We start from the raw sequence: 16935 nt of genomic DNA, 5'->3' as shown, positions 1-16935 counted from the left end.
AAGAACAGTCGAACGAAGAGAGAAAACCACAGCAAAAATCAAACAAGGAACTCCACTAATTAAAATAGGCAATACAAAATCCCTCTTAAGTTCACCCAAAACTTTAGAAAACAAAATGAATTCGAGGAATATTAGGGTTAACTTGAAAGTAACTACAAACTCCGATTTCTCACCTTGGATTTACCTACTGTCCAATCTTCAGGTAGGAGAAATTTAATCGAAGTCTCTGTCCATCAAGACAATTCAAAATGGAGTTGGAAAAGATCAAGGGTCCAAAACCCTAGGGTCGTCGCCCCAAAACAAACCCTGGAACAAAAACCCAAATTCTTTCCTTGTTTTTTTCCACATCTTGTTTTCCACTTTTCCTACTTTATAACAAATCAAGTGGTCACATGAACACTTAAAAGATCCATCACACTGAATGCACTGCAGTTTCATTTTCCCTAGAAATCAAATCCACCCTACCCACTAGCACAGGAGTTTAATAAAGAAGTTTCAACATGCACTACAACAGCTGCTAGTTAGAAAGCAAGCTAAAGCATAGATGGCATTTTTACTGGAGTCGGCTCCCATATTGGAAATCACACTACATAAAGATAGATTCAAACTAATTTCAAAATCCAAAATAAAGACTTCATTGCATACTTCCTAACAAAAAACTCAGTTTATGAGGGGTCTCACAGAGTCAAAACTTCAAATCATTACTCTTGCAATTTCGAAAAATAAAATGAAAAATAATAACCTAATATTGTCTTACTTTGCATTAATCATATTTCATGCATCTGTCATCGGGTACTCGAACACGACATCTTTTCCTGAAAGCTTCCTGTAAACTCCTGAAAAGGTCTCCAGCTTGTACTCGGTGTTGTTTCGTTCCTTTGGGTCTAAGTATATCTGAGACATGAGGAGAGAAAGCAAGTATATCTGAGATATGAGGAGAAAAAGGAACAGCCAGTTTAGGAACCCGACTGCTTCCGGACCATTTTGAGGCCATGAAACTTAGCATACAGGGCCCATATGAAGAAAAATAAAGTAAAGCTACATCAATAAAGAAAAAGGATCCCTTCTCAAAAAAAAATTAAGAAAAAGGATCCCAATCAATGCAATTTAAACTACCTTGATGATCTTGGATCCATCAATACGGTATCTGATTCGCTTCCCGACAATTTCCGCAGGATATACAACATCCTCCAACATGGCATCATGCACAGAAGTTAGCGTTCGGCTGCGAGGGCGTATGGCTGCAGAACCTTTTTTGGGGGGCCTCACTATTCTTCGAGTTGCAATGAAGATCACATCCTACATATGACAATATAGATGAGAAGAAAAGAATAGAATAGAGGAGATTTTATCTGGTGAATGCGCATGTAGATCAGTGTAGGCGGTACGGCCCTTGACATTTGATCCAACAGCAGCGCACTTTTTAAGGTGCTGCCGTTGGATCAAATATCAAGGGCGGTGCTTTTGTCATACCGCCTACACTGACTTAGATGCACATTAATCATAAAATTTCTCAAGAATAGAGAAGGCTAAAACAATTCAAGTTCACTTCTAGAGAATAATTAAAAGAATTGTGCCATAAAATGGAACAGGAGTATGCTGATCAGGTCAACAAGCTCTGTTGATCTGATGGGTCATTACTTTTTAGCTATGTCAATACAGATACGAGTGTCGGAATCCGACGCAGGTATCGAGTGTCAGATTCGGAAAACCTCTAGAATAACAATTCGTGGATTCGTTCTCAAATTTTATTTTTTAAATTGAATAACAAGTAATATATTGAAAATTTTAATATGTTAAGTAGATGAAATATTTCATTAAAGAAACTTACTATTAGGATGGGTAAAACTCAAAATATGCGGTAATTTAAAAAAACAAATAAAATAGATCTAAAAGTATATCAAAGATCCTGAAGTATTGGAATCTGAGACGTGTCCGACGTGGATTCTTCGTCCATTTAGAAGAATCCATGTAACATGGCTTTTTAGAGAAAAACAACACAGACCATACCAATGACACAAGTATGGAGATCAGCACCACTGATATGGTGGGCCATCAAGGCCATCACTAGCCTAGCACATTGCCACCAGGTCCCAATATATTGGATGATCCTCACCTTAAAGAGAATTACTGATTTTAGGATTTCCAAAATATCAAAAAGACAATTTTTAAATCAATGTGTTGATCAAGGGCCAAGAATCCTCAAATCAAGGAAGTACCGACAGCAACAGTCTCGTGGTGGCCTACTATATGAACTGGATCTGATCAGCCATATAAATGAGCCGCATGTAGGGTTGAAAACTTTGAGTCACTGTCAAAGGTGACAGCATGTGTCTACCAAAGATGATTCTTCTTTGGACATGAGGCAAATGCCACAAGTCATTCGGAAATTAAAAAAATGCCAATATTTAGATTACTTAACAAGATTGAAATAGCGCAGGGCTACCGATTTGGATGGAGTCAATGTAGAGGTTAGTTGACTTGTAAAGCTGATGGAGAGCATTAAAAAATGCAAAATTCAACAAATAAATCTAAAATCAGGAACAATAAAAAGATGTGGTTAGAGAGAAGAAACTAAGAGAGCCATTTGGCAAAAAAGTTCAAGGAGGCATCTAGGTTTCCAAGCAAAACCTTTCCTGTTTTTCAAACAAACAATTGATCATGGAGTTTAATAAATCTAAACAATGCTAGAAACAAGCATTCAAGGTCCAGAATAACGATATTTTTAAATAACATTCAAAAAAAAATAACGATTTTTTAAAATTTAAATTAGACGGTTCACCATGTGCCCTAATTTGTGCCATTTATATTGATCGACAAGACCATGACATGGTCACTCTCTTGTAAAAGAACAGCAGCCCTCACAATTTGGTATTTTACTTTGCTTAACAAAAATGTCACATAATTACTCCCATCTTTCCAGTCTTAGATAACAAGCAACACAAACTCTTCCCACCATTAAATAATTCACCATTAATAAATTTCCTGCTCACTTTTTCAAGAGATGCAGAAATGCATTTGTGAATAAATGATACGTGCATTTTCAAATACTTTCACAAGGAGGGTTTTGAGTTTGCAGTGACCATCATAACCTTGTCACTAAGAAACATATCATCATCAAAACATCAGATTCAAGTTATTATGCAATTTTTATACAGAAAGCAGGAATATATATATCCATTCTATCTCACCTTTCCGCTGAATTTCTTCTCTAGCTCTCTCACAAGCCTGACATGAATTTTCCGAAAAGCTTTCCTGAGTCTGTAGGGAACATGAATAACAACAGCCTTCCGATTTCCAGCGACATCCATTTGACTGCATCAATAGGAAAAGAGGAGAAAAGATTACTTCCCAAAAGTGCTAGTTAAAATCATGAGGTATGGAATAGTTCGGCCTTACAGTGCTGAATTAATGTAAAGATCCTTCAAGTCACTTTTAAGCTCTTGGTTCGTGTTCTCCAGATCAAATAGAGACTGCAAGACAGCAAAAAGGTAAGACTTAAGTTAACAGAGGCTAAAGCTTGTAAAAGATTAGGTTTGAAGATTTAACCTGAGCAACAGACTCCTCAAACTCAGTAGGTTCGGCATCCTTCTCCTTCTGAATTTTCCTCCTAGCAGTAAACATTTTGACTGAAATGGCATCCAAGGAACACAATGTTAAATTAGAGCCACTGAAAAGACAATCACAGCCTTATACAAGAATGAACCATCTACAAACAAGGGTGGTGTGAGTTTATCAAAAGAGAAAGGAATTGGCCATTTAACATATGCAATCAACTGTAGTACTGAAGCAAAAGGCACTCCTAATATCGGACCCTTATTTTCTGCACAAAATGATAAGTCATCCTATTTTTGTACACATGGCAACATTAGGGCAAAGGTTTGAGACGACCAAAACTAAGTGGAACTTGGTATTATTATTTGATTAGCTTACTGAACTGTAAGCTCATGAAGAATCAACAATTCCCAAGAGATCATCTAGCTACTATTGCACAAGAATGCATAACTGTAGAGTTCTAATGAGATACAACGTATTCGTTTGCCTAACAGCAGAGCTTCAATGAGATCCCATGTTTTTGTTCTGGTGTGATCATACTCGACCATCGTAACGAGAATTGGACTCACGTCTTGTACTAGTAAACACACAATCACACCAGTACAAATACACTGTATTCCATCAGAACTTTGCAGTCAAGCATGCATGAGCGAGAGTTGTACTAGAGCGGTGACCTCTTGGGAAGTCCGAGTTGGTTAAGAGTGCTTCTTCTATAAGGCTCCGTTTGGTTGCAATCTGTGGGTCGGAATCCTTCAGAAATGACATGGCAACAAGGAAACTAGAGAAGGATAGGGAAAGGAAAGAAGACCCTTACACATTCTGTTGCAATGCGTTGGGTGAAGGAATGATAAAGGGGAAGCTTCTGTGTGAGAATTTAGAGCAGCGGCTGAATAAATAGAGGCAGTGGGAAAGGAGTGGGATAGGGCAGTCCACTCATGGGAGACGGAAATCTACATCTCCCCATATCGGCCGACAAGGAAAACACGACATCAGAGATTACCTCATTTTTTGCAGATAAAGGCAACCAAATGGCTGGAAACTGACGTGGGAGAGGAAAACAAGGGACTTTCCCTCTGATTCCCATGGAATGCACAGCAACCAAATGGACACAGAGGAAAGATTATGGGTTAAAGTCCCTCACCTCCCTTTTCTAGAGTATCCCTACCAATAACTCTGCAGTCTTTAAGTCTGTATATCGAGCAAAACAAGAGGCCACTTGAGGGAACAAGAATCGGAAATAATGTAAGTTACCCCTAATAGAATAAGGTAGCCAAAAGAGAATACAGTATCTGGTAATGCGTGCAACTTAAAAAGTAAAGCTTAAACTGGAATCAGAATAGCATTTGCAATTTCTCATAAAGAAAAGCATATGATGTTATTTTTACTTGGGTCAACTGTCAATATACACATAATGGAAAAAGAAGCAAATGATTGATTCAATAACCATGAAAGCGTAGCTATTGTCAACAAGTGATAGAGATGAGGTTCTTGTTGGGAACCCATGGTCCATAGACTAACGTATCTAAGAGCTGTGAGAGACCCACAACAAGAGCCTAACAATACTAGAGATAGTCCATAGAAGCATTCTGTTGCATGTAGGCAGCAATACTGAAACTGGAAAGATCGTCAATCTGTGGAGTGCAAGTCCAACGTTCTCCACTGGCAGAGAATGATTTCTGCTAATAAGAAAGGGTGGAATAGTGGCCTATGAGGTAAGAAACTGGACCTCTACTGAACAGGGTGCTACTTGTTAGATAAAGTTGTAGCCTGTAGGTGTGTTGTTAGCTCACGCGGCCCAAGTGAATGTGATGCAATTTGACTCGTGGATCAACAATCTCTTCAAGTTGGCTTAACACACTTGGTATGTTCTTGGTAATTAAAACATTATGTGTTTCAAAACGAACAAGCCAGTAGGCACCTCAACGAAAAGTTGTGATGCCTCGTGAGGAATTCAACCAAATTAAAAACTCAAATCCACATCCAATGACCTCCAATGTGCCAAGGACTAGGTTTTTTTTTTTTTTTTGAAAAGCAATGATGATATAAAAAAGGGAAGGGCCGAAGGACGAGGACTGAGGTGGTCAGATACAAGAGGAAAGAGGAAAAAAGAAAAAAAATTACAAAGATGAGGGAAACAGACACAGAGCTCTAATCAGGAGGAAGAACCTGCAAGCACTCCAGGGAAGATCTCAGTGAGATCACTGAAAATTGAGGAATAGGATGGGCCAGACATCAAAACCCAGTATCCCTAAAGTCCTAGTGCAACATAAAATCACCTCCCTCAGCTCAACCATGTCTCTCAAGAATTCACCAAATGCAGGTTAAATAAATAGGACGTTGCAGAAGCAGGAACCCTAAAGACACATTAAAATGGAATAAATAACTGTGGCAGAGGTTTCACCAACTGCCACACATAACAAACAGATCTGACATAGGTAGACCATAATCCACTAAAAGAACTATGTGACTGTCCCAAATTACAGGCATTGGAGGGAGCCGATTCAAAATCACCACAGATATCTAGAAGCCTTGTAAACTATCACTTCAAGAGTCACCTCGTAAAAAGATTATATTGTACCTCCTACTTCTATGCTGACAAATTGACTTGGGTAAAGTTTCAAGACCAACTACAATGAGAAAGAGTAGGAGAAACAAACACGAAACAAAAAAACTGAAATAGCTCACTGTATTTGTAATCTTACTCACAGTGAGGTAATGATAAAGGAAATTATCAACTATTTTTTTTCCATCCACTGTTTAAAAATATTACCTGATCATTTTTTAACCATATCAGTTAGTGGCAAATGGTCACTAATTTTGTTCACAACCAAGCCATGGTTTAACCTGACATTGTACATGACCCAACCATGGGGCTCTAATGCCAACCTCTGCTTGAAATTTGAGTTTCGGTTTCAGCCTCAGCCGAAAATGCAATTTCGGTGGAAATTTCAGTGAAAATGTTAAAATTTTGGTAAAAATTTTTAAAACCGAAATTTTGATGTATTTCAGCCGAAATTTAAAACCACATGCAATGAAAATGGGACATCACAAACTCACTAATGGTTTTTGTTGGTGAAAAGGTCAATGAACATTTGTATAAACAAAATGCTCCTAAAAGCATGTATCACAATATCAATTAATAAAAACCATCCTAAATGCGGTAACTCCAATGAAGAAAACAAACATGGTGACGGTAATGTGGTTATTTCTAAAGAGTGTAGTGCCACCCCTTGCAGTGTCCTCTAGATATTTCGGTCTCTACCTGAAGATTCAATCTCACCAACACATCAGGGATCTTTTCCATTTCAAATTGCATAACAACTCATCTACAGATTGAGATTCTAATAGTAAACAATCCTTAACATTGGGGAAAGAAACATACGAAGGATAATTTAAGCATGTCAGTCAAAACAACTGTGGTAACGAATGTGACCATATCACTGACGACTAAATACATAGTCTCTGATAGGAAACTAGGATTTGAACTACACCAACATCTTTGGAAATGTGGTTGGTTGCTCCGTTCCAAGAGAGAATAGATGAAACACCTGGCAAAATGATAACTAGAGAGAACACAAGGGTAAGAGAAGCCATTGTAGCTGGAAACTCCTTGGGCGGGTGGAAAACTTGTTTCCCCATAAAAGCGTTTTGAAAATATTTCCGAAACGTAATAAAATAATTGGGGAAACATTTCCGAAATGCATGGGAAACATATGGGAAACCTGTGCGAAACACGTGCGAAACACGTGGGAGACGTATGGAAAATGCATGAAAAACTTATGTGAACAAAAAATACAAAGTGTGGAATAGATATTAAAAAGGAAAGAATAGCATATATAATAATAAAAATACAAATATTTATAAAAGCTTGCTAAAAATAAAATATTCCTAAATCATCTATGTATGCCTCTAACTTAAATACAAATTATGAAAAAAAATATAAATGTATGAATTTATGCGTAAAATCCCATAAAATTTTGAAATTAACAACTTCTACATCTACAAAATCATTTGTTTCGTGTTTCCCTAGTGTTTCACATGTGTTTCCATTGACGTTTTTCTATCATTTCTGAAAAGTTTCGTATATTTTTCCTAAGACGTTTCTCAATGCCTTATATTATTTTCCATCATTTCCCCATTTCTTGTTTCCCCCTTATTTTTTCTCCATGTTTCCCGTTTTTGTTTCACGTTTCGCTACCCGAATTAGTTTCCCAACCTAGTAGCCAACAATGTGGCTTGGATTGAGACCTATTCACTTTCTAGAACTGTGTGGGTTTAGCATCGACACACTTGACATGTCTCCCCTGACAAGCAATTAGTGCATAGTGGCATTAGGTGTTTCTTTTTCAAAAAAAGTAACGATGAGCCTTACTCTTCCTGACTATTAAATTGACCAGTATCCATGTTTTTATGTAAGAATGTACAGTGATTGAATGACTGCACACACAAATCATATATGTATATAAAGTAAAACATCATCTAACTGTAATAGTACATCAACAGGCTTTTCCTTTGATTTTATTTTTTTAATTTATGCATCAACATAAGGTACACCCATCTATAAGGATGTCTTACAGTTTGACATTTCCTTAGTTTCAAGTTTATACATGATGAGCGAGCAATCAGAAATGCAACTTGAGGATGGATCAACAATGGCTTCTGAATGCAGAATGTATACAATTGATTGAGAAAACTTGGAATGAAACTCCCCTAGAAGGTAATTATTTGAAAGCTCCTGCCTGCTACACCTAATTCCATCTTCCCTTTAGTAAAAATTACATAGAACAGTCATATCCATATTAGGATAAGTTCCTACACCACATATTCTAAAAATATAAAAAAGAACTTCCCTATTCCAATTAGCATCTAAAAGTCTACAGAATTTAAATGCTCATTAATTCAATATGATCTTCCAAGTTAACCAATTTCAATTTTCAATATTCACATTGCATGAAGTCAAGAACTGAACCTGATGAGAAAAACACATGACGAAATGTCTCCTCGGGGAAATTTTCTATGTAACATATTCTACTAATGATGAACATTCATTTTTTTTATGACCTAGGGTATCCCCACCCCAACTTTTAGGGCGGGACTATTCGCAATCACCCGTAAACCACAGGCATCAGGTAAGCAAAAGGGGATTCAAACTCACGTCAATGGGGAGTGATGGGGTCCGAACTCAGCACTGATGAGGTCCGAACTCAGCAACCAATTGGTTGTTGACACGTGGCCCTCACAGGGACCGCTGCAAAGCCAACACCTGTCCCTGCTAGGTGTGACACCTGGACCAATCAGGGACTTCCACCTGCCCCTCCTAGGTATGAGACCTGGTCCATACAGAGGCCACCACCTGTCCTGGACAGGTGGCTCAGAGCTACCACCTGTCCTAGACAGGTGGCTCAGAACCACTATAAATAGCCTTCACTTGTGCTAAGGTGAGGGATCTGAAATCAAAACCCTAAGCTCCTCAGTTCGGAATTGCTCTGCACTCCTGCTCATACTGACTTGAGTGTCGAAGCGCCCGTCCGGAGCACCACTCCGGGTTGGTCTTCTGACCCTTTGTCTTCTTGTCTGTGCTCTTGTGCTAAGCGCAGGACTCCATCAGCCCTTCAGCCCCATATCAGCCCTTCAGGTCCAGATCAGCCCTTAAGCCCCAGATCAGCCCTTCAGGCCCAGATCAGCCCTTCAGGTCCAGATCAGCCCTTCAGGCCCAGATCAGCCCTTCAGGTCCAGATCAGCCCTTCAGGTCCAGATCAGCCCTTCATGCCCAGATCAGCCCTTCAGGCCTAGATCAGCCCTTCAGGTCCAGATCAGCCCTTCAGGCCCAGATCAGCCCTTTAGGCCCAGATCAGCCTTTCCGGCCCTACCATAACATGTTACCAATTTTATACCTAACAGATTTGGCGCCATCCGTGGGACCCCGCAACAAAAAGCTGTTCGGAACCTCACTTAAGCAATGGTAGGAAAAAACGGAAAGCATGTGCCAACCTCCCGGACGACCCGGGCTACAGCCCCCCGTGAAGGAAGAAGCGAGCGACTGGCCTCGCAGATAGAGGTCGGGGCGGCAGGGGAGCAAAGTCCGACTCGCTCGGACCGTTCAGACCCTACCCCGACCCCAAGGGAGATGCGGGCCCTTTTCCAGGAAATGACTGTTGTGATTGCGCAGTTCAGGAATCCGGCCCCCGCACTCCAGCAGCACCCGGCCGAGGCCTCTCAGCCCACTCAGAGGAGGGGAAGCTCCCGCAGAGAGCACACGCCCCCGCCCCGGGAGCAGACTCGTCACTCTACAAGACGAGATCACGTCTCCCGGGACAAGCATGTGCGCCCCGAGCCTCGCCTGCATCACCGGTCACGATCTCCCTCCGTACAAAGGCATGGCAGCAAGAGAGACGTCACGCACGGAGAGGGATCGCGGCACCGGCGAAGGAGTCCGGCCAGTCAGTCCAGATCAGCTATGAGCCCGCCAGCAAGGAGAGAGAGGCACGTCCACCGGGCTGAGGAAAGAGAGGACCCGGTGTTGCGAAGGATCCAGCAGATCGACCACCGGATCGAAGAGCTCGCCAGAGAGCAGGGCCGACCTGCCTCCCGGATCTTCACAAGCGCTCAACCATTTTCGGACAGAGTACTCAGCGCAGAGGCCCCTGCGGGCTGGAAGATGCCGCAGATTCCGCAGTATGACGGGACCACCGACCCTGTGGACCACTTGGAGACTTTCAGGACCACAATGCTCCTCCACGGGGCGTCGGATGGATTCCTTTGCCGGGCATTCCCCACCACGTTGACCGGAGCAGCGCGGGACTGGTACTCGCGGCTTAAGCTCAGGTCAGTGGACAATTTTAATGATTTTGGGGATGACCTGGCCCGCCATTTCATGAGCAGCAGGAGACCCAGGAAGACGACGGCTTCGCTGATGGCCCTCAGACAGGGAGATGATGAGGCCTTGAAGGTGTTCGTTGGTCGCTTCAATAGGGAAGCCCTTCAGGTTCCCAACCTGGATCCCTCCGCGGCCACGAATGCCCTTCTGGCCGGCGCCCGATCAATTGACTTCAGGCGAGCAGTGGCCCGTCGCAATCCGCAGTCCCTCGCAGACCTGATGGCCGGGGCGGAGGAGTACATCTCGGTAGAGGAAACTCTCGCCGCCCTGGACTCTGCTAGCAGAAGAAGGCCTGAGGAGAAGAACCCTACCAAGCAGCGTAGGGATGATAAATCTCAGAAGGAGAGAACCCCCACCCGAGAGAGCATTACACGCGGCTGACCGCGTCCAGAGCACGTATCCTGGCAGCCATTCGGGAAGAGGATTTCATCCGGTGGCCGGAGAGGCAGACCTCGTCGGGGAAAAGAAACATGTCCCAGTATTGCAGGTTCCACGAGGACCACGGCCATGACACCATTGCGTGCCTTCATTCAAAGAGAAATAAAGTGGAGTTGTCACTAAACAGTGTCCCTCACTTTTGAGTCACTAAGACATGCCAGCTCCTCCAACCTTGAAGACTCTAAGATTTGCATACTTAGCTCACAGCTAGGTGGTTGCAGACTTAGAAGCCCAGCAGTGGCTCACTCCGGCTCATCCTGGTGGCTTGGAGATCAGTTCCAGCCGAGGACGCCAGCAGTGAAGACCACCTTGAAGCAGCAGTGGCTCACTCCGGCTCATCCTAGTGGCTTGGAGATCAGTTCCAGCCGAGGACGCCAGCAGTGGAGGCCACCTTGAAGACTCTAAGATTTGCATACTTAGCTCACAGCTAGGTGGTTGCAGACTTAGAAAGCCCAGCAGTGGCCCACTTCGGCTCATCCTGGTGGCTTGGAGATCAGTTCCAGCCGAGGACGCCAGCAGTGGCCCACTCTGGCTCATCCTGGTGGCTTGGAGATCAGTTCCAGCCGAGGACGCCAGCAGTGCCCACTCCGGCTCATCCTGGTGGCTTGGAGATCAGTTCCAGCCGAGGACGCCAGCAGTGAAGACCACCTTGAAGCAGCAGTGGCTCACTCCGGCTCATCCTGGTGGCTTGGAGATCAGTTCCAGCCGAGGACGCCAGCAGTGGAGGTCATCTCAGGCCGACCAGAGAAATGAGGTCATCTCAGGCCGACCAGAAAATGAGGTCATCTCAGGCCGACCAGAGAAATGAGGTCATCGCAGGCCGACCAGAAAATGAGGTCATCTGAAGAAGACAAAAGACCTGCCCGGCCGAGCCGCCCAGAAGGCTTTGCCGGACAGGCCGGACAGGATATGACGCGTTCGCTAGAAGACAAAAGACCTGCCCGGCCGAGCCGCCCAGAAGGGCTCTGCCGGACATACCTCCAGTGCAAATTCTGCCCGGCCGAGCCGCCCAGAAGGCTTGGACGGACAGACCTCCAGTGCAAATTCTGCCAGGCCGAGCCGCCCAGAAGGCGGACAGAAAATGAGGTCATCTCAGGCCGACCAGAAAATCCTGGTCATTTCAGGCCGACCAGAAATCCTGTCCGGCCGCGGTTTCTTCTGGCCCACTCTGAGGCCAGCCTGAGCTGCCCAGAGGCCTTAAGGCCGGCCAGATGCTGTTTTAACCCTCTTTTTGCTTCCCCTAGCCGCTGGCACGACTCGGAGAACCAGGGGGCAACTGATGGAGTCCGAACTCAGCACTGATGAGGTCCGAACTCAGCAACCAATTGGCTGTTGACACGTGGCCCTCACAGGGACCGCTGCAAAGCCAACACCTGTCCCTGCTAGGTGTGACACCTGGACCAATCAGGGACTTCCACCTGCCCCTCCTAGGTATGAGACCTGGTCCATACAGAGGCCACCACCTGTCCTGGACAGGTGGCTCAGAGCTACCACCTGTCCTAGACAGGTGGCTCAGAACCACTATAAATAGCCTTCACTTGTGCTAAGGTGAGGGATCTGAAATCAAAACCCTAAGCTCCTCAGTTCGGAATTGCTCTGCACTCCTGCTCATACTGACTTGAGTGTCGAAGCGCCCGTCCGGAGCACCACTCTGGGTTGGTCTTCTGACCCTTTGTCTTCTTGTCTGTGCTCTTGTGCTAAGCGCAGGACTCCATCAGCCCTTCAGCCGGTCCGAACTCAGCAACCAATTGGCTGTTGACACGTGGCCCTCACAGGGACCGCTGCAAAGCCAACACCTGTCCCTGCTAGGTGTGACACCTGGACCAATCAGGGACTTCCACCTGCCCCTCCTAGGTATGAGACCTGGTCCATACAGAGGCCACCACCTGTCCTGGACAGGTGGCTCAGAGCTACCACCTGTCCTAGACAGGTGGCTCAGAACCACTATAAATAGCCTTCACTTGTGCTAAGGTGAGGGATCTGAAATCAAAACCCTAAGCTCCTCAGTTCGGAATTGCTCTGCACTCCTGCTCATACTGACTTGAGTGTCGAAGCGCCCGTCCGGAGCACCACTCCGGGTTGGTCTTCTGACCCTTTGTCTTCTTGTCTGTGCTCTTGTGCTAAGCGCAGGACTCCATCAGCCCTTCAGGTCCAGATCAGCCCTTCAGGCCCAGATCAGCCCTTCAGGCCCAGATCAGCCCTTCAGGCCCAGATCAGCCCTTCAGGTCCAGATCAGCCCTTCAGGCCCAGATCAGCCCTTCATGCCCAGATCAGCCCTTCAGGCCTAGATCAGCCCTTCAGGTCCAGATCAGCCCTTCAGGCCCAGATCAGCCTTTCCGGCCCTACCATAACCTGTTACCAATTTTAGACCTAACAGGGAGCATACCCACGACTTTAAGCCAAAGAACCACACCCAAAGGGGTTATGATTCATCCCAGCTCATATCATTAAAAAAACAGTCATCCCAGCTCAGAAATGAATGAGATTGATCAAACAACCTTTTTTTTTAAATGATATAAGATATCCCCAGCCCATTTTAGGGCGGTACTAATCCATATGGATGCACGCAATCACCCGTGAACAATGCGCATTGGGTTCACTACATGGAGATTCGATCAAACAACCATATAAAAATCAGGATTCAGTGCTCAAATAACAAACTAGCAACAGTAAAATATAAAAAAATAACAAGCACAACCTTAGCAGAATGAACTTAAAGGGAACTATAAGAAAAACCATCTATTTGCATCTAAGAAGTCGAACTATAAGAAAACCAGAGCTTCAAACGCTAGAAATCCATATATCCATATCTCTTCAATCACAAACGTAAACCTAAAACCACGAACAACAAAATCTAACCTAAACGCCAACTCCAAACCCTAGAGAAGTAAAATCAGAAATCCAAAACACTAGCCCACTACATTAAGAACAGATCCGCCGATATATGAACTAATAAAGCATTTCCCATATAAAAATTTACAGGCATACCTAAATGAGCTGCTGCGAAGATGAAAATGGAGTCCAAGATCTGCAACGGGAAAAAAAAAATTGCTGCAAATCAGCAAAGAAAGGAAAGGGGAAGAAAAAGGAAAGAAGGGAAAGCAAAGCGACGAACCTTGAAACCCTAATGAGCGTTTTGGAGAGCACGAGAAACCCTAGGCTAGTAGGAGGAAGGGTATTTAAAGGAGGGGAAAGAACGGCTGATATTCGTTGGACGGTTTGGATTAAGAGATAGAATAAGTTTTATAATAATCTTGGCCGTGAATGTAACGTTAGCCTCCTGGTCCTAGTGGGCAAGGTTTGGGGTCTACCTGGATTGGGCTTCTGCCCATTTCAAGGCCCAATGTAATATTGGCCGTAGTAAAATCTGGTTGTGCCGGATGCAACTTGGGTCGGGCTCAACTCGAACCCAACAGGTTCAACCTGATTTTGGCTTGGGTTGAGTTGGCATCTCTTTGGGTTATTTTACGTTTCTGTTTAGCTCAAGGCGAACCCGAACCAACCCGACTCAACCCCGGCCCGATTTCGAGTCAGATAGGTTGGGTTAGGGTTGAGAGATTTAGAGGTAGATTGGGTTAGGGTTGACCCGACCCGACCCGAGCGCTGATATCATTTCCCTAAAAGAATAGTCACTAATGTATTGTTTAGGACTATTAACGGATCTGATTCGGATAAAATCTACCTGTCTGTGAGGATCCATTTGAATCCTAACTCAGTTGGGTCCATTTGTCATGGTTGTATGATTGTGCTCACCTAATCGATCTGTACTTGTTATCGTGTCATTGTGGTCACCGAATTGTCAATATTTGTTATTAGGGCTGCAACTCGAGCCGGATTTTACCCGACCCACATCGACCCGACCCGAAAAATAGCCTGGGTTGGGTTCAAGTTTCTCGGGTTTCAGGTCGAACCGGGTTGAGCATCCAAAAGCCCGCATGAATCTCGGGTCGAGCCGGGTTTGAAGGGGCCCGACCCAACCCGACCCGACCCGAGTTACATAATTTATAGTATGTATTTTTTTTTTCTATTGTTAGTTAAAAGTTAAAAGTGAAAACCCACGCACGCACTGTTATAGTATGTGAGTGTAATTTCTGCTTCTATGAGTTGAGTTGATTCAAGTGTTTGATTCAGCATTGTTTGATTGTAATTACAACATTGTTTGATTACAACATTGTTTGATTCAAGTGTAATGTGAGTGTAATTACATCATTGTTTGATTCAAGTGTAATGAGAGTGTAATTTCTGCTTCTATGAGTTGAGTAGCCTTGCCAAACAAGGGTTTTCCTTAAAAAATTGCGTCAACGTGAAAAAACTCGACCCGACCCGAGATTTATCATGGGTAGGGCCGGGTTTGGGAATCGTGGGTTTTCCGGGAAAAAAAACCCGACCCGACCTGACCCGAGATATTTCTCGGGTAGGGTTGGATTCTCCAAAGCCCGACCCGAGTTGCAACCCTATTTGTTATCCCTCTTCTTTGCCACTCCAAAACACATATTAATACTAAAAAAACACATTATATTCTCCTTGTAGGGGATTGAAAATGCAAGATTTTTATGGTGTGTGCACCTAAAGTTTAGTTTTTTGCAAAAAAAATAAAATACCGCAGGGCCCAATACATAGGATGATCCAAACCGTTCATTTGTTGGGCAGCAACTTTAACAAGTCGTTACTTGGTAAATCATCTCGAAGCATGATCCTAGTATCGATCTATACTAGTTTCTACGATGCCAGGTCCCTTTAACAGATTAGAGGGTTAGTGTTGGGGTTCCACGCAAAAGCAATGGTCCCACATCGGACATGTGAAATGGATGTGGATGGGTTATAAGGGAATGGGCACCCTCCCTCTAAAAGCTAGCTTATAGGGGTGAGTTCTACCCAGTTAGATTCCCTTCAAATGGTATCAGAGCTGGGGCGTGGTAACTCCCGGGAAGATCTCGGTAACCCCGGTGTGCCTCCGAGGACGGTGGAATTCCCTCGGAGAAGATCTCGTGGTTCCCACGTTGCCACCGCGTGGAGGGGCGAGATGGTCCACGTTGCTTCCGCGTGGATGGGGAGATTGCTGGGGTTCCACGCAAAAGCAATAGTCCCACATCGGACATGTGAAATGGATGTGGATGGGCTATAAGGGAATGGGCACCCTCCCTCTAAAAGCTAGCTTTTAGGGGTGAGTTCTATCCGATTAAATTCCCTTCAGTTAGGAATCGTTGCACCACTTTGGGGTAGTCACTCTCTATAGAGTTGCACCCCATTTTTTAAGCTTTTGCTAAGAAAAGAATTCGAATCTCAAAAAATAAATTGGAATCAACTCAAACCCGACCCCATTTTAAGGTAAAAAATGACCCCTGTTGCACATGATTTTTTGGGCTTCTGCTAAGAAAAGAATTGGAATATCAAAAAATGAATTGGAATCAACTCAAACCCGACCCGATTTTAAGGTAAAAAATGACCCGAGTTGCATCCCTCTCTCTCTCTCTTCCTTCATGAGGAGGTGTTTGGCTGGGCTTCCAAGGGTGAGAAACCACTCCCAAGAAGCTAGAAAAGCTACGTTGGCACTAGCAGGGGCGGAGCCAGGAATTTGCTATGGAAAGCGATCACAAAAATCTAAACAATTTCCAAAATTTTGTGTTGCGTGTTGTGTAGTTGAGTATTTTTAAAAAGGTATTGTGGGGCCCACTTCATAAGCTGATTCAAACAGTTCATTTTGCTAGGCCACCACGTAAATAGGCTACACCTTGTAAATCAACTCAACTCCATAGGACGATCCTAACCCTCCAATCTATAGAGGTTTCTATAACTGGCAGTCCCTCATAGAGAGGAGGGCTATGATTATCCTACCCTCATAGATCATTGTTTAGGATCATCTTATAGAGATGATGTACGAGTGATCATCTTGCATAGAGATGATAACTGCAGCCTATTTATGTCGTGGCCTAACAAATGAACAGTATGTAGCATTCTATGAAGGGAACCACCATCATTCTAGAAAGACAGGCGTTAGTCTGAGAAGAGAGCACATTAATTTAGGACCTTGTGCTGCAGGAAGCCCAAAGCAAGCTTTGATATTC

General features: G+C 44.0%; 1 protein-coding gene across 1 annotated transcript; it reads right to left on the bottom strand.

Annotated features, from left to right (window-relative positions):
• Window positions 1-572: 572 nt before the first annotated feature.
• Window positions 573-14096, bottom strand: LOC143856266 (small ribosomal subunit protein eS7-like). Its single transcript, XM_077366433.1, has 7 exons — window positions 13986-14096; window positions 13859-13898; window positions 3550-3629; window positions 3400-3473; window positions 3192-3315; window positions 1117-1299; window positions 573-894 (listed from the first exon to the last, which is right to left on the bottom strand). Exons 3-7 carry the CDS (start codon window positions 3622-3624, stop codon window positions 775-777), a joined length of 576 nt encoding a protein of 191 aa, XP_077222548.1. The 5' UTR covers window positions 3625-3629; window positions 13859-13898; window positions 13986-14096; the 3' UTR covers window positions 573-774.
• Window positions 14097-16935: the final 2839 nt, after the last annotated feature.

This window comes from Tasmannia lanceolata, unplaced genomic scaffold (assembly GCF_043159265.1).
Source record: "Tasmannia lanceolata isolate RefF3 unplaced genomic scaffold, GAP_Taslan_0.1 ptg000023l, whole genome shotgun sequence".
Taxonomy (NCBI): Eukaryota; Viridiplantae; Streptophyta; class Magnoliopsida; order Canellales; family Winteraceae; genus Tasmannia; species Tasmannia lanceolata.
This window is presented reverse-complemented; position numbering and strand designations above follow the sequence as displayed.

Bases quoted from the DNA above. Each gene is read 5' to 3' on its own strand.
- LOC143856266 (XM_077366433.1), bottom strand. From the start codon at position 3,624: ATGTTTACTGCTAGGAGGAAAATTCAGAAGGAGAAGGATGCCGAACCT. The intron at 3,316-3,399 runs GTAAGGCCGAAC...CTATTGATGCAG, and splicing joins CTTTACATTAATTCAGCACT to TCAAATGGATGTCGCTGGAA. The intron at 895-1,116 runs GTAGTTTAAATT...CTCATGTCTCAG, and splicing joins ATGGATCCAAGATCATCAAG to ATATACTTAGACCCAAAGGA.